General features: G+C 40.2%; 1 protein-coding gene across 2 annotated transcripts in view; it reads left to right on the top strand.

The window, feature by feature from the left end:
• The window catches only part of marchf8 (membrane-associated ring finger (C3HC4) 8), a 75,647-nt gene that overhangs the window by 47,095 nt on the left and 4,706 nt on the right, over positions 1-23,846 (top strand). Inside the window, exons 3-7 of one of the 2 annotated variants that reach the window (XM_062430058.1) lie at positions 7,205-7,255; positions 14,960-15,039; positions 15,415-16,359; positions 21,451-21,631; positions 22,718-22,853. In XM_062430058.1, the coding sequence (XP_062286042.1) occupies positions 7,205-7,255; positions 14,960-15,039; positions 15,415-16,359; positions 21,451-21,631; positions 22,718-22,853 (1,393 nt within the window). The remainder of the gene's footprint in view (positions 1-7,204; positions 7,256-14,959; positions 15,040-15,414; positions 16,360-21,450; positions 21,632-22,717; positions 22,854-23,846) is intronic. The other variant, XM_062430059.1, reaches the window with a different exon arrangement.

Below are 23,846 nucleotides of genomic sequence, written 5' to 3'. Positions count from 1 at the left end.
CCGTCATGTTTCACTTTTACTTCATCTTACTCCCCCTAGGACCGATCTCTGGTACTTTCTTTGTGAGATCTACTTCTCACTGTAGTTCTCATGACTGTGGATGGGACTATACTGTCATATAGCCTTGTTGGATCATTGCGCTTTGAAATATATTGGTCACTGTCTCTCCTCTACCGTATCCTGTTTGCACATACATATGTAATTATTCCCAAGATGAAGACAGATGAGTAACAGATAGATGGGTGGGGGGTGGGTTCCCCCTGCCCTGCCCTGCCCTCTCCTGTAGTCTCACTTTATAGGCTACCTCCTTTGACGTGGTTCTATGATACACTGACACACAGATGCCACAGGTTGACACAGTGAAGCAGTATTTTTGCTGAGCTAAGGTCTCAACCTGTTTAGCCTCTCATGTGCAAATGAAAGAATATTCCCTGAAATAAGATACATCGCCTCGTAAGACAAATGATTAAATTACTTTGTAGAAAACTAGAATGTCAAATAGGCGGTTTGTCTGTTTTTCCTTCTAAAATGCATGACCTCTCTGTATAGCATAATGTCCATCTCCTTTTTCCAGCAGACAGTGATCCTAGCTCTGGTTAGACGTCTGTGGTCAGCCGAGCTCTCCCCTGATTGTTGTTACTGTGCATAGTTGAGATTTCTCATCTGGTTCTGCTCTCCTGCCCAGCTGCCTGCTTGCATTTCCTCCTTAAGTGGCTGCTGGACACTGACAGGGACAGGAAACCACATAAAGGCCAACTTCCTTTCCTGATGGCACTCTTTGTCGGCGATATTACTTTTGCTTCAGGGATGCGACTAGGGAGGGGCTAGTCAATACATTGTTTACTCAAATAAATGTAATGGTGTGTGTGTTTGTGCATGTCAGCTGTATTTCCAGGCTGAGAGAGTGTGTTTATAATAGCCTATTTGACATTGCTGGTATTTGATTTATGTGATTTGAGAGAGATGTCTCTTTAGGAGCTGAGGCTATACAGAGGAATCTCATTTATCTCTGTCTGGGAAGGAAATCTTACATCAGCTTATCTGCAGCAACTTGTGCGTTTTAGTTTTGTTTTAGTTTTTTAAACACAAGCAAAAAAAACCTAGGGTGGCCTCATTTTAGATCTGCATTTGGCAGAATGATCAGCCCTAAGCAGATCATATTATACGTCTGGCATTTATGTCAGGGGAAGCTATTCAGATGTAAACACTGGCCTGTGCAGCCTGCCACAGGCTGAACCCACCGTCTCTGTTGTCATACCTGCAAATCCATAAGCTTTCCTGTTTCACCTGTCAATCTAATGTTTGTTTGTTTTTAAGCTTTATGGTTATTTAACTGGAAACAAAGTGGGTTATAGTGGTGTGCTTTAGTGTGCTATTGTTGGCTTAAAAGTCATTTTCATAACCGTTTTTATCACGGTTCTCATTGAAAAGCGACACTGACGTCCTGCATTAAAGATGCGTGCGGGCGAGCGTGAGCGGAGTGCAACCATGCATATATCTGTGTTTTACTGACACCAGACCACAGAAGATGCTGCAAGCGGTCTGAAAGTGAAATCTGCCGTGCAGTGTAAAGCCTTTTAATGGTTTCATGCCAAGTGAAAGCTGACATGATTTTGACTCTTCCATCATCTGCTTAACAATTTTTGAATGCACATTTATCTCACTGGCGGACAGCATCAAAAGTATTCAGTATAAAGTTTTCTATACCATATAAATTGCTTCATAACATGATAATGTTTTGAAGATGTGACAGACAGGAGACCTCAGTCTCAGCTGTGCATGTAAATAATTATGTGAAGTTTTGTCCATCTATATAAAACAAATAGATTTTTTGATTAATAATGGGTCAGTGATTTATCACAATGTTCACTGCCAGGCTGCTTTTAAAGCAGGAAGACTTACAGTATTTTTAAGGTTTCAGTTGTTAACTGAGATGCATTGCATCTGGATAATTTTTTATAACAAAGCGTTATTTTAGAAAATGACCACACTCACTGAAAATATGAGTTTAATTTATTGATACATGCATTACACTTTCATATTCATATAACCTTCCAGTACTAGTAGTCCCTGAATGTTGTACTGTGTGTTTGCCTCAGTGGTAAAATTTTAACACAGTATACGTAATAAAAAGATAAACACACTGATGGATTCTTGTAGTTGTTTAAACTGTCAGAAACAGAGGTGAAGGTAAACTACTTATCATTGACCTGTGTTGACTAAGAAATCATACAGCTTTTGTGGAAAGTAAATGTTCAACAGCTTGCAGAGGTCACTTGTAATGAATTTACAGGGAAAGAATAAGACGGGAAAAGAGAGATATGGAAAGCTGATTCCAATAAACCTCCTACACACACACACACACACACACACACACACACACACACACACACACACACACATACACACACACACACACACACACAGATATCCCTCTCTGTCCATTAATTTAACTGATTTAATTCCTTTGACGCTCACCTCATTACCGTTGTCTGATAGCTATCATTCATTTGGCTTCTCTGTCACTTACTTTGTGTTTCACCCTCTGTCTCTTTTTGCTACCATCTCCGGGTCGCTTCCTTCAGTGTTCAGCGACACACAGTTGCTGATTACTGGAATATATCAGAAAGGGGCTAATCTCTCTGAATATGTTTTATAGTTTATTAGACATTGATTTTGCATTTACTGTATGTACACTAGGTGCCGTTTCTAATGGCTAGAAAATTATTCATTTATGTTTGAGGTCATTTGCCATGGTATTTGTTAAAATACCTTTCATAGCCCTGAATCAATGTTCATGTTTCAAACTGTCCTTGGCTGAGCTCTTTCTACATCCTGGCATGCTGAATTAAGATGCTTTCACATATTTCAGCAATAATCGGTCCAAAAGTATATTTTTCTTATCGTGTGTGGTTCCATTAACTCCTGAAATCAAGTTTCTTATTACATTGGATTGTGAAGCTGGAGAGGTTCGGAGGCAGAGGTGCATGGCTTAAGGTGTTTCTTAATTATGTTTCCGCTGTGACTTTTAAAAACACATACAGTAAAATACTACGATGATCAGAGTAGTGAAAGAAATGTTCTGTTGCTGCTTCGCGTTGCCTCCAAGAATAAAATCTGATAATCTGTTGATTTTACACTGGTAATTCTTTTCAGCCAAAAGACTTGTAGCTAAGGAACCCTGCTGCTGCTTATACACAGATGGAAAAACAAAGTCTTCTGCCGTTACTATTTCTATTAGTGTCACAATGACTATCACTCTTTCCACTGGAGAGCAGATGCAGCGAGTCCAGGCAAGTTCTCAGAGGGATATTGAAAAATATTCTGGGAATAGTCAAAATGGATTAAGGGTGTTGAGGGGAAATAGATTAAACAAAAAACATTTCCAAAACAACATGCATACGTAACAGACTAATAATCAAACATAAAAGTAAAGTCCAGGTCAAATTCAACTTTACACACCTGTCCACCTCATGATAAAAAAAAAGGGTGAAAGGTTACGAGCATGACACACACTTCTCATTTTAGACCTTGACCTATCATGTGCAATCCCATTTGAGCCTCATTTCATTTCTGTGTCTGGATTGTTGCTGGTTAGCTTGCACAGATGGTGCTGTAACCGGCCTGTCTGACTGTAGGTTTCAGGTTTGTATTCAGAAAAGCTGCTGACCTCAAACACAAGCCTATCTTTATACTATGCTGTGAGGCTGGTGTGAAATGGTGCAGAAACCCGGTGGAAGCATCTGGTAGCAAGATGTAACTGTGATACGGAATCTGTCTACAACATAACAAACCTTTACCTTTTGCTTTTTATGGCTCTGTTCACAGTTTAAACCAGAATTACAACCTTATTTCATTTAAATATTATATTTTACTTGCATGCATGCATTTACATTATTGGCGTCAGTGTTTGCATTTATTATCAGATATAATCTAAATTATATAAATGGTTATTTATACAGTTGCCTATCCAAAGAGAGTACAAAATATCCTGTAGAGTTGATTGGCATGTCTAAAGCTGCAACGATTAGTCAATCAATCAAATAGTCAATTCAGAAAATCAATTGGCATCTATCTATCGTCATTTTCTCAGAAAAAAGCCAGAAATTAGCTGGTGTATACTTCTCAGATGGGATGATTTTTGTAACCCTGGGCTGTGGAAAACTGTAATGGATATTTCCTGACATTTAAAGCCAAAACAATTAATTGAGAAACAATCAGTTAATTATTTGATAATGAAAATAATCAGTCAGTTGCAGCCCTACGACTTTCTTATCAATTCATTAATTTATGCAAAATGTATTTGTTTAGTCCATGAAAAGAGGAGAAAAAAAAAGGCCAACACAATTAATATGGTATAAAAGTAGCTCTTCTTCACATTTAAGCTATGACCAGTAGGCATTTGTAATTTTGCTTGCTTAAATGATAAAAATCGATTTATTACAATTGAAAACAGGAATGATGTGCAACATAAGTCCCCAGTTGAATGAGAGCTTTGGACATTGCAGTTCATTATCAGCTTTAATTTCTAAACCACCAGGATGTCCTGCAATCATCTTCCTCAAAGAGAGCATAGATGGCGGATTCAAGTAATATTGAAAAAGTTCTGTTGAGCATAGAAACTTGGTGAGAAATACACATTTCAAAGAGGCAGGGTTAAATTCAACACGGTTTTATCTTTTGAGATTCTTGCATAAATGAGAACTGAGCCCTCCTCCCTGTGGGCCGAGAACAGAGCGACAGCTCTGAAAGACACAGCGATCCCTCTGAATATGACCTCTCCTCCTCTGCCATACTCTCCTAAGCCTCCTTTCTTACAAGCTCGAGTCTTCAGAGTCTGGTCTGAAAGTTGTGTTATCAAAGGCTGGGGCTGCTAACAGACCCTCAGGAGGTGGAGAGAGGCAGACACAGCGAACTGTGAAACCTGATCCCTTATTTATCAGAATTATGCATGAGCCCAGAGAATAAGGCCTTTTATAGTTCTGCAGTCATGGTGGCAGTGAAGGTGACTCACAGACCTTGTAGGTAACACAGTTTGGGAGAGTAGAATTTGGGTTAAAAAGACAGAGGCAACAAGGTGTTGATCCACTTCCCTTCTCATCGTTTGTCATCTGTCTTTAGCCTCTCTTTCTGCTCAATCTCCGCTGTCTATAGAAGTCATCGGCCCATTTTCAGCCTTGTTATTCCCCAGAAAGTCAGTCCAGGCATATTCACTTGTTACTGCATATTTGGCCAAGAAAGAAGGATTAAGGGCAAGGTTCATCAATTTGTTCTGTTCTTTTGTACTGCCTATTATCTTTGTGTAAAAACTGAATTTCTATCCTTGTCGAGAATCTGACAATTGATTTACTGCCCAAATTGCACCCACTGAGAGCTCTATTTGCTATTCATTGTATTGAAGACACTTAGAGTTAACGACAGGTGGACAGAGGAGGAGAAGTGCTTCATTGTAATCCACTGGTACAGTTTTAGACTTAGATCTTGCCTATGTTTGCAGTTATATCTGCAAAAATATTGGCTGGGGGACAGTATTTATGTTATCCTTCTATAAATGGATGAATTTAGCGGCCACATTCGGTAAGCCTCCCAGAGGTCTCAAAAGTTTCAAGTTCACTGTAATCATCTCCCTCTTTTAATCCATTCTGTTAAGGACAAAAAAAAACATTTTGTTAAAACAAGTGTAAAAATCTCCTAGTGCAGAAGTATATTTCAAGTTGATCTCAATAGAAAATTATTTGTTTTAGCTATTTTTAGTCACACCAGGGGCACAGCAGTGTTGGTCAGTCTGTCACTCCACACTTTCATCTACACTGAAATATCTCAACTACTCAATGGATGTAGTGAAATATTTGATCAGACATTCATAATTCCCAGAGGACTGAGTCTTGCAAACTCTAATGATGCCTTAACTTTCCATCCAGTAGAAACACATTTCAGTTTGTTCAATACTTTGGTTTAAGACCAAATGTGCAGAACTGATGACATTCCCATCAGCCTCAACTGTACTTTGTGTTTACTGCTAATTAGCGCATTTTTGCATGTTATTACGCTAAACTAACATGGTAAGCATTATACCTGCTAAACATCAGAGTGTCATCATTACACTCACGTAGTGCATGTCCGAATTTATATAAATAAAATATACCACACGCTATTGGACACTACTTGGATTATTCCAGCAATACTGGGTTCATTTCTGGGTCTCTGCATATACAATAAAGCTGTTCTACTGTGTGCACAATACTCAGTGGGAGCTGGGGGGCAACAGGATACACACTATACTCTGAGGTTGGGAGGAGGTGGAGGTCAATGGAGACCCCAACAGCAAATGTTTGCCCCCTAACGGTTAAATCCGGCCGTGCCTCTTGTGTGCTTATAAAATTACTCTCCCAAAAGAGCTGACTTCCCTTTGCACATTTGTGCATGTCCAAAGCACCCCAGCACTGTCAAACCCTGTGTGAACTCAGCATTATGTAACTATGATTGATTATTCATTAAGGAACCACGCATGGCTTCAATAGCAACACTGAATGCAGCGCAACACCCTAGTGGCTGTTTATCTGAGTCTCTGCTGCAAGCAGAGAACACTGAGTGAGAATCGAGGATCATTACAGCCTCAAAACAGAACTTGACTGTGCTGAACGCTGGAAGTGTCTGCCTCTCTCGCGCCCGGAGTAATGATACAAATATTGTGACACCATTTGATTTGGAGTTTGGACGGATGTGTTATGTAATCAGCTTGTTCTCCTTTCGTCTTGCGCCAGAAGAAGTTGATTTACCAGTTTAAGATGTTGAACAGCTGATGCTCGGGGGCCCTTGAGCTGCTGAGAAATGTAGCTTTGCTGCGCTCATTAAAAGGAGTTTGTCTCCTTTTAATGAGCGCAGCAAAGCTGTTACCAGTCTTTCCTGTGTCCCCTATATCTGTGTTTATATTATATTATATGCACCACTTTATTCCTTTAACCCTATCTGGTTGCGTTCTCATTCTTAGGGTACATTTTACTGAATATGGCTTTTATGTTTCAAAAGGACAAATGTGAATTATGTGTTTATGTCAAGCAGCTAGTTCTTTCAAAGCACTATTCATTGTAAGTGTGACACAGTAATTAAGGGATATGTGGCAGTTCTCAGTTTGCATTTTGCGTGTGCAGACTGAAGAAAGCTTATTTTTCTTTTTCTAAACGTTGTTTTCCTTCTTTTACAGAATGAAAAGCCTCTGGGTCATTCAGCGAGCAGATCCAGCAATATCTCAAAGGTGAGCAAAGCACACACACAAATAGGAATATTATGAATGAATGATGTATGGCCTTCTTCTGCCACAAAGAGGGGAATGAGAGAGAGAAAATAAAGACAGGAAAGAAGCAGCGAGGTGAGCTTTGGACGAAGTCAGAGATTGACAGGATGTATAGTCATGAGTGCAGCTGATAGATAACCTGCCTCTCTCACATTGCACCGTCCCAATCAGGGCTGCCTCTCTGATCAACCTCCAGAGAACAGATGTGTCTTTACACCTCAGCTCTTCTGCTCAGTGTGACTTGCCGTAAGACAGCCTGCACACACCTCTCCTGTCTGTGACTTTCTTCTTTCTATTTCCTCCCTCTCTTCTCCATCGCTCCTTCAGGCGAAGCTATGGCCTGCATCGAAACAGGCTGCAGGGTTTCAATCCTTGTTCTCCTGAGCCTCTTAGTGGATAAACCCTTTACTTGTGCTAATATATGTCAGGGTCACTTCCTCAACACAGGGCTGCTCTGGCAGTAATGTTTGATCCACGAGGCAGGCGCTCTTTAAACGTGAGCAGGATGGGTTTTATTGCACCCAAATGACAAATATACCAATAATTATTTTCAGGGTTAGTTACCTAAATAGTTAAACATAAATATTATATTCTAACTAAGACAACGTGCTGAATAAAACATAGACTAACCGCATTACATGAAGCTGTTCATGGCATTGATTTATTAAGTTGAATTCCTGATGGAGACAGCTGTGATTCAATTAGATGACAGATAACAGATGATGACTAATTGAATTGAAATCTTGTATGCAGATTGTAGACTTATGTAGCTAATTGTGATGTTTTTTTGCACCTGATCATGATTAAAATCATTTAATATATATAGTATTCAATTCAATATTTAATATATTCGATATAGTATGCAGACTCCAGACACAAAATGATGTTTTACACAGCAAAACTAACAGAAATTGTTGTGGTTTTGCACCTGAGATCTTGTTTTTATTGGTACTTTTGAACATCGTTCTTCTCATTGGTTATAATGAAATTTCACCAGCTGTGTGTGAGATCTAAATCACAACTCTATTGGAGCAAGCAACATGAGCAGCCCAACAAACAGATAATCTTTTGTCTACAACACTCATGTAATACTGAAACCGAAAGAGCACAGACCTGAAATTTCCATTACAGTCCATTGTGTTGTAAAACTGTGTTTGTGCAGTGTTGAAGTAAGTACAGTCTGTCAAAGTTGATTCACGTTTCCAAAAGTCAGATTGGGTGATAATGTAAAGTACACTTACCTAAAAAAATTAATTAAAAAAAAGTCCCACAATAATCTGTGAAATTGATGCTTGTGTGGTTTCCTGTGTGGTAAATCTGTCTATTTTCTCAAATAGATTTTTGCAACTTATCATGACTCAAATCATTCAGGTTATCATTTATTCAGAAAAAAGTGTGTTTTTTGCAACTGATGTCTTGTTTCTTTTGGTGCTTTTGGCCATTTATCTTATTAATGGATATGGTGAAAATTATTTGTAAGATCTAAACAGATTTAATCGGAGTCTGTTTGAGCAGCCCAACAAACAGACAGCCAAACAAATCTTTTATCTTTTATCCACTCCACTGATGTAACAGTGAAACCAAAAGTACGCAGATCTGAATTATTCATTACAGTCCTTTGTATTGTCAGCCTGTGAAAGTCGAATGAGGAATTACACTTGCAAAATCAAATGTTCTCAACGGTCATACTGGATAATAATTTTAAAGTACTCTGAGATATTAATCTGTGAACTTGAGCTCATGTGGTTGTCCTGTGAGGTAAATCCGAGTCTGTTGCCCTCAGATCAAATACATTTGGTAGCTGATAGAAATCATTGCTGAAATGATGAAATAGAGACTCCTTTAAGTAGGATCTGCTTCACAACTCAAGAGCCCTGCATGAACAACAAGTACAATTCATCACTGTTTTCCTTTAATGGTTTCCAACTGTATTCTGTTTAGCGAGTCTGCAGCTGCTGTGATAGGAGAGTTCGATAGCTTGAGGGCTTAAAATAGATGAAACTGATCAATTAAAATATACCCTTTGTGGCTCAGATATCAATATTGCAGATATACACTTCCCCAGTAGTTTGAGAAATTTAGTCTAGCTTGAACAGCAAGCCTGTATGTACAAATGTGTGATGGTCTGTAACTGAATTTTCTTTTCTTCTTGTTGCACTTACCTCACACACACTTTCTCACACTCAGTCACACACACATATATACATGAGATGGCCAAGAGATCTAAGTGCCAGCTTTCTCATCTGTAAATTGAGGGGTGGATTTAATTAGCTGGCTGTTTCTGGATACCAGGCATTGTCATTGAATGTCCTAGCTAGACCTCCGTTCCTCTGCTCGTACTGGAGTGACAGACAAAGTGTGAACAAGGCTCTTAAGTTTGACACCTTTAATTAATAATCAGGAGGTCTGCCTGGCAGCCGGTGTTTCCTGCTCCTTCCTAGAGGGAAATGCAACTGCCTGGCAGATTTTAAATTGGCATTAATTGTTCTCTGGATGAATGAGTCTGATAGATGGAGTCTTAATGCTTGAAGAGAGGGATTCAGCTTATGCCTGGAAAGGTCACCAGACCACTTTGGAAGACCTGAGCAAGGAGTTCTCTCTAAACTTTTGACAGATATTGTCAAAGACTGGAGACACAAGATTTTAATGTTGATTATTTTATGCAGACAATATATTTTTGGTAAAACACAATCTTCCCGAAAATACTTTCCTTAGAAGCTGTTTGAATCGGACTATGATCTGTCAGACTACAGAGGATGATTTTTATGCATATGTGCAGTGCATTTATAAGTTCCCCCACTCTCTGCAATGTTGGCAGTACGAGATGGAAGATTTCCATATTTCCAGCACTGTGTCAAATGTTCCTTTTTTGCTGAAAGAATATAAAATGTAGGTCAAGTTCATGTTGTAAAGCTTCGGACAATGAAGGATAAAGGCGGATGTGGATCACAGTAAAACGTTCACAACTGGGGTTAATTTATTCTGTATGAGCTTCTGGTGACAGTTGGATGTTTATGACTGACACACAAGTGTTTTCTGTCATTTTCACGTGACATCCAGCCAGACTGGAAATAAGTACACAGAAACACACCTTGCATTGCCTCACATGGCACAGATTCAACCTGAATCGCATCGACTCGTGTCAGATCAAATCTTAAAGGAACGCACTCATATCCAATTGTTGACCCACTTGAAAGCTATCTCTCTAGTTAAATAACTTCCACATAGGTCAGAGAGGAGGATTTTATAACATTTCCAGCTTGGCAGTCGGCATAATTTGTATGTGAAAGCTTAACCATCCGCCAGTTTTTATACCGATAACCTGGCAGATTACTTTTTTTTTGCTTTTTAGATTTTGCTAGTGTTTTCTTTTATCGAATCATTTTCTTCTTTGTGAAGATGACTCAGAAAAACATCAACTTTCTAGGTATCCAGTTACATGTTACACCCCCCTGGAGTACCTGTCATGTGACACACACACCAGGAGTGAGAGCTTTATATAATAACAGGAAAATAAGCTACAGCCGGGGGACAAATTGTTTCATAAAAAATATTGCCTCCATCAGAGAGCTTGTCACTGAAGAAGATCAAGGTGTATGATCTTAGATATAAATGCAAATGTGTATCCAAAGCCAAAGATTTATTATCTTCTGTCTGGTCTATATTTGTCTTCCATCGAGCTGTTTATAAGGAAGTCGTCTGAATGGTGATATTGAGGGCAAATAAGCATTTTTCAGTAAATTCCAGAATGGTCAATGTTGAATATATACAAAAGCAGCTCTGAAAACTTTATCTGAGCACTGAGTGTGGGCTGAGGATTGCCTGTTGATTTGGCATGAGCAGAGTTTCCACTCTGCAGGGTCAGGAGGCTTAGCTGTAGCCGTTTCTCTCTTTAGCACTGTGCCAGGGAGTTGTGTGATGCCTCCTACACTGTTTGGGAAGGAATTAAAGTATTACAGTCCTCATAAAGACACAAAGCAGCGACTCACCACTCAGTGGGCCACCGCTGATAGCCAGCCAAACATCTGGCGGTGCTCTAAAATTCAAGCTGCTTCAGTTTTGCAGCATTTGAAGCTCTTTTGCTGCACTGCACAACCCGGGTCTGTCCTCCAGCTCTCTACAGGACCAGTTCTGCTGCTCTGTACTGCTTGACATACTACTGCTGCTGAAACAAGGCACTGAGCCATTCCCCTATTTTGAGGAAAGTGAAGTTAGCAGTTAATTTCTTGGACCACATTACAGTTTGTATTGTTATCTTTGTTGAATTGCTCAGTCTAGCAGCATTGCTCATTTTTATGGGTTTCTGCTGAAACTGATGTCATTCCTTGGAGAAATCAGACATGAATGGTTTTTATTGCAATATGCTTTGTTTGTTTTGGTGGAGAATATCATTATTGCATTGTTGCTGATTTGCCTACAAAGCTGTAAAGTTACATCTATGGAGAATATGCAAAACATAATAGCAACGATGCACTTTTATCTCTGAAACAGCCCGATATTATATTTATAAGCACTGCTACAAAGGTGAGTAGTTTGTCGGCCACTTAGGGCTGTAACATATGAATATTTTAATGATGTATCAGTATTCAGGTTATTTTCTGTAACTTTTGTCTCTGAAAAATGTATAGTATATAATATTTTATATATATATGTGTGTATATATATATATATATATATATATATATATGTGTATGTATATGTATATATATATATATATATATGTGTATGTATATGTATATATATATATGTGTATATATATATATGTATATGTGTATATATATATATGTATATATATATGTATATGTATATATATGTGTATATATATGCATATATATGTATATATATGTATATATATGCATATATATGTATATATATGTATATATATGTATGTATATATATATATTTGTGTATATATATATATATGTGTGTGTATATATATATATATATATATATATATATATGTGTATATATATGTGTATATATATGTGTATATATATATGTATATATATGTGTGTATATATATATGTATATATATATATATATGTGTATATATGTGTGTGTGTGTGTGTGTGTGTGTGTGTGTGTGTGTGTGTGTGTGTGTGTGTGTGTGTGTGTGTGTGTGTGTGTGTGTGTGTGTGTGTGTGTGTGTGTGTGTGTGTGTGTGTGTGTGTGTGTGTGTGTGTGTGTGTGTGTGTGTGTGTAAGGAGAGAGGTTAAATAAGTAGTTATGAATTGGGAGATTGTTTCATCAAGCACAATAAACAGGTGTTCATTATACTGAGAATATTATATGAGGATGTGAGGCTGTATTATATCTAATTACATCAGAGAAAAAAGAACCACAACTGAGTGGATAAATTTAAGAGTAAATACGCCGCTTTCCAGTTTTGTAAGTAAAAGGTGACAAGTGATAAACTGTCTCCACCAGTACTTCAGTAATTGCCTGCAGAGTTTTTGTTATCCATTAAGTGCAGGCACTCATTTGCTCATCAAAGGTCCTTGTCACAAGAGAGGAGTTTAATACAAGTCTGATGGAGGATGAGGAAGCAAAAGAAGAGTCATACAGGGCATTATGAAGTTAATCATTACTATCTCGATTATTTTATCACCTTGTTGTTAAACTCTTAGTTGCTTATTCACTGACAAATGCACATGAGATCACAAAATGAATGATTAATAGATTCAATGCGGCACTGGAACATAATGTTTACACAGCTAGAATAAAATAAGGAATAAAGATACCATTTAGTGACATAATCTACATTTTTTATCAGATGGCATTTAGATTTCAGTCACATAATTTCCCAGCTAGACATGAAGTGCTGTGGAAAAGTTTTAGATGTTGAGATTATTATCCATCATGTGAATCCATCAGGGAGGTGTCTGATGGGTCCCAAATTTATTCTGCAGCATGACAACAAGCACAAACATGCAGACAGAGTCACGAATTGCTATCTTCAGCTACAAGAAGAACAAGGAATTCTGTAACAGATGGTTTGGCCCCCACAGAGCCCTGATTTTAAAATCATGGAATCAGTCTGAGATTACATGAAGAGATTGAAGAAGCTGATATGCATAAATCCACCAAATAATTTAGGCAATTTGTGGCAAAGATGCGGTTTTTAGTCACTGTTAAAGTGTAGAGCTGAAGCAGCATGTTCCACCTATGTAGTTAAATATAGCTACATCAGCTGCATAATAATCATGCTCTACTGCTTTGATGGGATCTTTTTGTCTCTCACTCACTTCTCAAAGCTGTGTTCATTTTTACTTTTAGTCCAGACTCCTGCAGAAGCCCATAACAGAATATTTTAACGTGAACTTTTTCAGAACAAGAAAGAAAATAAATAAAATATTAAAGAGAAATAAAAAATATTTGGTGAAACCTTGGATGAATTAGCCTATCTGAAGAGAAGGAAGAAAAACAGCATGTTTGTCTCTTAGTGTGAAAATGAAAATAAAAAGACGTTAAAGAGAAGCTATGCAGTTCATGGACAGACAGAAAAACAGACTGAAAGGCCTAGCTGGACATTGAATTCTGTATTGACTGGTGTCAGGCCATGAGCTATAAATTCTCCCTTAGTTAGAAATGAAATCAATAGGTAATTAGCTTCTTGTTGAAATTACCAGGCCCCCCTTGTCTTTATGTTAGTAACCCAAACATTATCGGATCCCATTCTTTATTGTCCCTACCCAATCTTTATGCTGTCTGAGACACTGGATGCCTCGTCGAACGGCTGGAAATACACTTGAACTTATCTTCAAATTTGGCGCTTAGCTTAGCATAAAGACTGAAAGGAGGTGAAAATAGCTAGCCTGGTTTGTCCAAATGTCTGTCAAGAACTTCCTGGATGCTTGTGGTCAATAAATGAGTTTACAGTTCCTGCATTAATTAAACAAACAAGATTTAACATGTTAGTCTTGGTGTTCTACCTTTGCACAAGTTAGCTGTTTCCTGCTCTTTCCAGTCTATATGCTAAGCTAAAATAATGGGCTGTAGCATCATATTTAGCTGAGTAAAATATGTGGTTTAGATAATCCAATGTCATGTTCCCAGATTTTCAATACAACCCATGCTGTAACAAACAAGACCATTTTAAGTTATTCTCACCATGTTTGTGTAAAATAAACACTGCTGAAAGCTGAGGAAGATAATACAGAAGTTTTTTTTTTACTGTTATTATATCAGCCCCCGCAGGAGCATCTGTTTAAAAATTTTCTGTGGAGGCTGAATACGTCTGCAGCCCTGAGTCTTCCAGCTGTGCCTCTCACTGCGCGTCATTCTTCATAACTCTGTCTCACAGTCTGTCTCTTCTGTTCTTCGCTATTCGCAGCCTTGTGTGTTGCCTGCTCAGTGACGCACCAAGACCGATTTTTGCATGGCACTACTTTAATCAGATAGATTAAATGGCAGTATTGTGTTTTCCCTTTGTATTATCCCGTGCATCAGTGCGTGACAGGCTTTCGTTCTTTTTCTGTAAAGATCTCAGAGGCTGACAGTGGCAAGAGTCTGATAATTCTGACTACAGCACAAGGAACACAGGAAATATGATTTTGGTTCTGGTTGTTGAATAATACAGTAGTTGTTTTACCTTAGGGTTCAAGATGTTTCATGATTGTATTTTCATTCCTAAGCTGCTTTTTTTTCTCCCTTTTTTCTTCTCAGGCAGGGAGCCCGACTTCAGTCAACGCTCCATGCAGCTTCTCGAGGACGTCCGTGTCTCCTTCCAGCCAGGACATCTGCAGGTACACACCTCAAGCTCTTTTCATTCTTATTTATGTAAATTTATGTGAACAGTGATATGAAGATCTGTTTATGAACCCCTTACTGGTGAACCCTAGTCAGTAAGCAATGCTGGATTACACATTACAGTGTGCAATACACTGTCACTTTGTGGTGTAGTGCTGGAAAATGGGTTTTATAGTAACATGGGTCATTCAGTGTTGCACATTTTCAGGCACATTTTCCTCTTTTCAAATTTCCTTTGTTTTCAAAAGCATGATGTCTTTTCCATTTCTCTTTTTTGTCTTCTTCCATTCCTTCCTCTCGCTGTCCTGCGCCATCGTCTATCGCATGTTCCTCCTTCATTAAACACACGTGCGCAAACACTTTCACACCAGCAGTCAGGATCAGGACTGTCAGAAGCAGACGGCTGTGGTGCTTCTGAATTCTAACAGTAAAACTTGCCATGGTTCAGGAGGTATTTCAGTGACCACCCTGTGTACAGACGCCCTACCAGACTCCAAACACACCAAACAACGAGACTGGCTCTCTCTGTTACGCCCCTCTTCTGTCAACATCCGCCCCAACAGCTCACTCAGGTTTTCGATGTCTCTGAACGATGTGGGCCAGCGTGTGGACAGTCTATGTCGTGGTCTGCACTTTATAGATCGCACCTGCTCCGAGGGAGAGCTGGAGCTGAAGCCAGAGCCCGCTCAGCCGCCCAGCTCAGATCGAAGGGCACACACGCTAAACGGCAAGCTGGCTTCAGCACCTGCACACCAGAATCCAAATCCAGCCTTTTCAACACAAGCCCACCCCCACCTCGTACCCTCTTTCACCAACAACTACAAATACATGTTGGGCGTTCCTCCCAGTAATTTTCTTCCCTCTGATTCTGCTGTTACTGCCCCTCCTCCTCCTCCTCTTTCCAACAGCCACCTCCACCATCATCCCAACCATCACCCCCCAAGCTCCAACTTCCTCCGTCTCCTCCTCCCCTTCTCCCGGTCTTCTACCTCGGCCAGCCTGCAGTGCTCTGAGATGGGCAGTTACGCCTCCCACCTCCACATCGCCAAGTCCTCCAGCGCCCTGCTGGAAGGCACTGAGTCAGGGTTTGCCCCTGAGGACCTAGTGGGAGATGATGATGTGTTTGAGGAGGACCGGCCTGGTCCACCTAAAAAGGGAACAAGCCAGCTGGCAACAGATAAAAGCACAGTGGCAGGCGTTCTTGTAGCTCCTCTGTGCTATATGGATGAGGACAGCGACCTGGACTGCTGCCAAACCCCTTTGTCAGAGAAAACTGAGCCACTGTCACCCTATTCTCTATCTGGCGACATCTGCAGGTGGGTGACTGTCTGGATGGTGTGATCCACACCCACCCTTCCTGTGACATGGTAGAGCCCAGACCACCCCTGTACCGTGACCTGGCAGTGAACCCCAGAGCCCTGTGAAGTAGTGGAGAGCTTCTCACCCCGTAGTGTAACTACCCAGCAAATATCTTAACAACCCAGCAGTATTTGTCCTCAAAACACCTGCTTGGGGAGCACCCCTGTAGCCAAATAGTTACTGTGCATGCCACATGACCACAGCGTCCCTGGTTTCATTCCAGCAAGGAATCGATGGTGCGTTGCATGTCATACCCATCTCTCTCTCCCCATGTTTCCGGTCTGCCTCTTCGCTGCCGCCCACCATCCAATAAAGGCTAAAATGGCAACAACAAAAACAAATCTAATTGGAGTGGAGCTGTTAGTCACAGGAACCTGACACACACAGTAGATGCTTTAGTCTACAGCACACACACTGGAACACTGTACACTTCGCCCCCCCCCCCCCCCCCTCACTGTTATCTTGGTGCTCTGCCATGTTTTTTATTGTGTAGTCAGCTTGGGTTTTTGTGATTTTTCAGTGTTACTAGATCGATGAGGCATTAAAGTGTCTAGCATGGGCTGTGAAAATGTGTGATTGATTTTGCCCATAAGCTTTAAGCTTTGCAGTAGAGGCAGGAATAACAGGGATGGCAATGATAAGGAAAAGATAGGGGTCAGAGGTTAGGTTACATATTTTAATAGAATTGAGGAGTGGAGTTTGTTTCTTTCTGAGAAATAGTGGAACAGAGGCAGACGGGGGACAAAAATGGTGTTGAACCGATGGAGTCTGTGTGATTGGTTAGCAGGACCTTCATCAGTCTTTTTCACGTGACCGTCAATGTGCAATCTGATTGGCAGAGCAAGGCAATGTTAGGCAGGACAGATTGTAATATTTGATTACAGACCAGGTTGTTGCTACGTGGCTGAATGAAGCTTGCTAGCAGTAGATCTGACTAAGCCGCCAAGAAAAGGAATTTTGAGCTCCTCATAGATGGAGTTGAGCCTGTCTGGGTTATAGTCTTTCTGTCAATGCCTCACTTGGCAGCAGTTCAGGGGACTGATAAGGGTTAAGTCCTAAACACAACACATGTCAATTATTTATACGTCTCTTTTTTCCCACTCAGCTGTCATCTGCACATGCACTACGGTCCAGATTATACATCTTATACGTCAGCGGTGAGCTGATAGAGAAACATGAGAGCTCAGAATTGGCAAGGTGAAAGCCAGAGATCAGCAGGCAGATTATTGGCTACAAATAGCCTCCGCAGCGTCTTCACACACACACTCACACTCACACACAAACAGAAACAAACACATCATGCCAGCTTCTGTCAGGTGGCTTGAAGCGTGAGCCAAGCCTGTCCTCACCTGTGAGGGTGTGTGTGGGTGTGGACGGTTGTTTTTCACAGAGGAATGGCATGTTAATTATTAACCAGCCCTTTTATTTACAAAATTTCAGAAAGTAGATAAATGATCTGGTTAGAGGTGACTTGGTCTATTTACTTATCACAAGTGTCACAGGAACTTAAACATTTACAAGGGGGAATTTTTAAACACTTTTGAACCTGGCATCATTAACATCCATGTGAACATTAGCTAGTAGTCATCTTTTCCCCTGCTTTTCACTGGTGCATTGTTAAGTTTCATGGCGCACTACTGCCACCAGTTGTTGATCACACTAACGGCATGAAACCTGGTGTTTTTTCAACCCTTTTCATTTAATACACACCACCAATCTTGCTTCGGCTGTTCGTTGTCTTCTTGGTATTTTATATACCACACATGAAACATGTTCGGTCCTCATGCATGTACTAGCAGAGCATCAGATACAAACAAAACGGGACCGAATCATTACCCCATAGCACCTAACTCCACAGGGTACCTTTAAGCTTTTATGTCTCAGTATAAACCAGTGTAGGTGATTCCTTAACCTTCCTCCTAAAGATAAGTTTCTTCTTAGCTAATTTAATATTCTCTTTTAAAGTGAGCTCGGTCACACAAAGAGAGATGAGTAACCTCTTAAGACGTGTAGAGAGGCGAAAGAAGGAAAAAGGGGGAGATGGCTTCCAGTGGAGCTGCCGCTAATTAAATTGTGTTTTTCTCTGATCAGCATGTCTCTGGCAGGGTATAGAGTTTAAACTGTTCAGACTGAAAACCAACTGATGACAGAGGAGAACAAAAAGCCTCAGTTATCACACTTTGTTCCATATCTAACCTATAAATATCTGTTTAGCACAAACGTTACAAAAAACAAAAATTGATTGGTGCTGAAAATTTTATTTGAAAACAAATACACAAACACTCTTAGAGCGACACACAGAGAGAGATTGAGGAGTGCCCAGATTGCCTGAATGCCACAAGAGAGAAGTACGAGGAAACAGACAAGAGAGAACAGGAAGAAAGTGGATGCCTCGCCTGGGCTGTAATGTCGCAGAGCTTGTTTCACTCTCAGCTTGAGGTGCTTGTGATTTCCCGACTGTTTTGCCTCTCACATTTTCATGTTGACACACTCTAACGGCGCCCCTGCCATCTTAGAATTACTGGTAAACAGGGTGTGTTTTGGCTGTTCGAGCGATGCGAATTAAATTTCAACTTCCCTCCCAAGCCTGAAAGTTCTTGGAATGCGCTGCGGTTGACAGAGATATGGTTAATTTAGCTGCATATTTACAACAGGGTTGTGTATAATTCTGTTAATCTGTTCAATATTTGGGATGTACAGGTTCAAATGAATGACATTGCTGACTAAAGTGCTATGCATTTGTGAGATTTATATCTATAAGTGCCTTTTTTAAAGCAGATTTTATATAATCTTGGCTGTTTCTAGCAGATGAAAATTTTAACAAAATCCTGAAATTCTGAGCAGAAGCAGAAGTCTCCTCCACTCATGTAGTTTACGGATCACTTAGGGCTGCTTGTGGGTGTGTAGGGAATTTTTTTTTGTCATCCCCTCCTACGATTTGAATTTAAAAAATCCACATCAACATTAGAATAACTTGGTAAATCTGTCCATTTTAGCAGGTGCCAAGGCTTGATATGAGCACCGAGAGAATCAAGGTCCTCAGGCAGATTTTTTTTTAAACATTTTTTTGAAAGAGGAGTACATTACAGTATGTGTGGGTTGAGAAACTGCAGTTCATCATCTTGTGATCCATGCAAACAAACAAAAACAAAGCAGCCCAGCTATAACCAATAGGGGAAAAAAACCCTTGTCTAGAGATGTTAATTGTGCCTCCTCTTTCCTTTAATCCCTCAGTCCTCCTTCCACTCTTCCATCTCCTCCTCTGTTTTGGGAACCTGTAGAAATGACCTATTTTTATGCTCCTTTGTTCACTTTCTCTCTTAATCTTGTAATACTGTGGCCAGATCAGTCAAGTCTGGAAATAGTCTTTATCCATCCTGCTTGCTCACTTTCCAACATGTGTGGGTGCATGTGGGTGCGTCCTTATGCATTCTTATCCTCTGCTGAACTGGGATAAAGACAATCCCTTTTGAACACTCTGCTCTCTCTTTCTCCCTCCTTCTTTTTCTGTACCTTTTGTTTACTTGTTTCTTCTTACCCGGAGAGACCTGCCACTGCTCTCTGCGTCTCACTCAGGGGAAAATATAGTACAAACCCTTCCTGGTTTATGAATCTGCTTGTAGAAATCGGTAGTAAGTAGTAAGTGAAGAATAGGTTGAAATTATGAAAGTATATGCCCTTCAGTTGTGTACAGATGCTTGTACCAGTTTATCTATGAAACCGCTGCAGGGAAATCATGTGCACTTTATGCTACACTGGAAAGGATTTTCCTTACTTTCCAGTGGCTCAGTGTTTCGACCTTTAATTCAAATTGTGTTGAGGTGGAAACAAGCAGTCGCTGATTTTAGGCTCATTGCTCATTCACTGAGAACTCTGAGCCCAGCCTGAGTAGCTGCAACAAGGTCAGCATCCTGACATTGAATTCTGAGATGAAAATGGTGTGTGTGTGTGTGTGTGTGTGTGTGTGTGTGTGTGTTTGTGTGTGTGTGTGTGTGTGTGTGTGTGTGTGTGTGTGTGTGTGTGTGTGTGTGTGTGTGTGTGTGTGTGTGTGTGTGTGTGTGTGTGTGTGTGTGTGTGTGTGTGTGTGTGTGTGTGTGTGTGTGTGTGTGTGTGTGTGTGTGTGTGTGTTCGCACTGAACAGACACAGACAAATACACTCTTCCTTAGTGTGGGTGACTAATAACTGCTCTCCTCCAATCTGCCAGACGAAGTAGAATATGTCTTCTTGAGGATGAGAGGGGGACCGCTTTGGTCTAATATTAAAAGTGTGTTTGGGTCCACTCACTGAGAATAGCCTGTCCAGTAGTCCTCTGAAAGAGCAGACAGCTAATCGAATGTTCCAGTCGTGTCTTTGCCCAGAATAGCTGCCTTACAGGAGACTCTGCAAGCGTCTACAAGGACTGGACACAATATCATAAACAACTCATCAAATTGAATGCAATTGCATGCGGTAGCCTTGCAACAAATAACAGATTTCTAAAGTGTAAAAAAATAAAATAAAATAAAACTCTGTGGACATTTATGAGGTCTTATCTTGCTTCCTGTTTGTATCATCTTAACATGGTCTTCACTTAGTTTTCATCACAGGCAACATGATTGCTGCCGCTACAACTGCAGGGTATCTGACATTAAATTAGTTGCGTTCAATTTTGTGTTGCACTGCTGCAAGAACACAGAGGGTTATTTTCAGAAAATATCATTTTGATCTGAAAATGAAGTGCTTTGATTAAAATTAGTTTGTCTTGATTGAGTTTTTTTACCTGGGATATTTGCTGTGGATTACTTTCAGGGTGTGAATATGCTATTATATTTGAGAAATGATATTCCCGCTGCCATGCTCACCTGTATCTGTTTCTAGTATAGAGTTAACAAATATTTTATGTTATACTTACTATCATACAGTTGCTGACAGTTATCATCAAAAACTTGAGGTTGACTTTGGGGAGATATGTCAACTTTTCCCTTTTTTATCTTTCCTCTGCTCTGTCATCCTGTTACAGTAGTTTTGCCTCCAGCTGAGTGTTGACTGTATTCTTTGGCTCCTGTAGGATTTGTCACTGTGAAGGGGATGACGAGAGTCCTCTGATCACACCGTGCCACTGCACGGGGAGCCTGCGCTTCGTCCACCAGTCCTGTCTACAGCAGTGGATCAAGAGCTCCGACACTCGCTGCTGTGAGCTCTGTAAATATGAGTTTATCATGGAGACCAAGCTCAAGCCACTGCGCAAGGTAAGACACGGTTTGCATGTGCATTTGTGTTAATATGTTGGGAATTGCACGTGTTTGTTGAAGAGTAATTAACACTCATGTTGATTAATTCATTCTCAGTTAATAAATTCAGTCTGTTGTTGGAGCACAGCTTCCACGGTGTCACAACTAAACTCACATGGTTCCTTATGTTATGAAGCTGAAAATGCCAAAAGCTGTCTCCTATCTGTTATGCAGATAACACAAGCATGACACTGTGCTTTGAAGCCGATTTTATAAGCAGAACTTATGGGTGGGGGGTGGAGAGGGGGGCTTGTGATTCATTTCAAATGGTTTAGGGGCAGTATTCCTCCATTAAATGCTCTTATCAATCGCTGTGGCCTGAAGATAGTAGGACACTCTAATTAAAATTCCTCCACCCTTCATTAGCTGCACAACAGGCCTTAAACAAATGCCCCACTGTTAATAGCTTCTGAATTTCGCTGGTGACTGATGAAGTTACGAAATTCGAGATGATACGGGGATCCCGGTATTACTAAGAAATGTTTATCAATGGATGCTTGGCTTCATGTCTTAATGAAACGCCCACGTCGTCTCGTCAAACTGACCCCACAATCATGGCATGAACACCCAAACTCTTCCATTTCTCCCATTGCTGTGTTCTTTTGTATGTTCGATGAGCCTAAACGGTCTATTTGCAGAGTCTGAGCTAATCTGATGGTGCTGGCATCGTCTTTTCTTTTTTTTTCTTTGTATCCCTGGGCGCGTTTCCTGATGATATATTGTGCAGCCTGTGACATACAAGATTCTGAAGTGTGTAAGCTCTGCTGGCTGGCAGGCAACAGGGTACCTGGCCTCTCTGTCCAGGGTGCTGTATGGCATTTTTTTTTCTCTATCTTGCTCGCTCTGCCAAGAAGTGTAATGTAGCATTGGATCTAGATCATACTCGAGCTTGAATGCCCTCCATCAAATATTTAGCTCACACTCTGAGGTGCTCCAGAAAACTGCTACAAGAGCCAACAGTTTATCAGCTTTAAGTGTTGTTTCACATCATGCTCTCTACCTCCTCATGACATTCCTTTGTCCTCCTCTTGATCTCGGTGGCAGTGGGAGAAGCTACAGATGACGGCAAGCGAGAGAAGGAAGATCATGTGTTCGGTCACCTTCCACGTCATCGCCATCACCTGCGTGGTGTGGTCTCTCTACGTTCTCATCGACAGAACAGCAGATGAAATCAGACAAGGTCAGCTCAGACTCCGACACACACACACACACACACCCACACCCAAGCATAATGTGATTGTCTTTGTTGGATGCAGTGTTGTTATATGTGTCATCAGTTATATCATCTGTTCACCCACTTTCTCTAAGTCATTCATGTGCTGTGTTTAATTGCAAATCTGCATCACTGTAGAGGAGTTAGCGGTTTGCTTTAGAGATGATTTTCTGTCTGCAGGCTTTTGGTTCAATCCAGTTCACTTTGATTTCAGACCTATAGTACATAAAAGAGAAAGATGAAAGAAGATGAGAAGGAAAGAGATTTAACAAAATAGATATTTACATCTATCATTCTGAGATCCACTTTGAGACTTTCAGAGTGAGGCCATTATTGCAAAGTGAGGTGATTTTTGGTTTGTTCTCCTTTCTTTGATGGGGTTAGATCAGGTTGAGTGTGAGTGTGTGTCTGGTGTGAATTAAAATGAAAAGATGACATTTAAGCTTACTGTTAAAGGAACAAATATCATTAACAAAAGTTGCTCACAAGGGTAAAAAAAAGTTTATGGTGTTACACTGACCACAAGAACTGACAGATGTAGTTACAGTTTGATGCTTACATGTTTGTTGCAAGAACTGAACTCAACAGCTGAGAGGTAATGATCCAAAAACATGATCTTATTAATTCTGTGAAAAAATTCAAGGAATCTTCTTGCTGACCCCACCGCCCATGTTTTGTTTATTTTTTTCTCTTTAGAGGTTTAGATGGATGCTCGGCCTCATACTCCTAAAATATCTGAAAATAAATTGAGTGTATGATTAGACAATTTTGTGTTTAAATGGTAAATAGACAGACCAGTTTTTTTGTGGGTTTTTTTTCATCTAAAGGATAGGTTCACATTTTTTCAAGTCTGTCTTAAAACAACTTTCATATGAAAGTGGCCATATGAACTCAATGTAATCATTCTTCCGGTTCATACTGGCTATTAAAAGTGTGTCCACGCAGTAATTTAAAAGTTCA

Source organism: Scomber scombrus, chromosome 12 (assembly GCF_963691925.1).
Source record: "Scomber scombrus chromosome 12, fScoSco1.1, whole genome shotgun sequence".
Classification (NCBI taxonomy): Eukaryota; Metazoa; Chordata; class Actinopteri; order Scombriformes; family Scombridae; genus Scomber; species Scomber scombrus.
The sequence above is the reverse complement of the archived record's forward strand: the minus strand, read 5'-3'. Positions and strand labels throughout refer to the sequence as shown.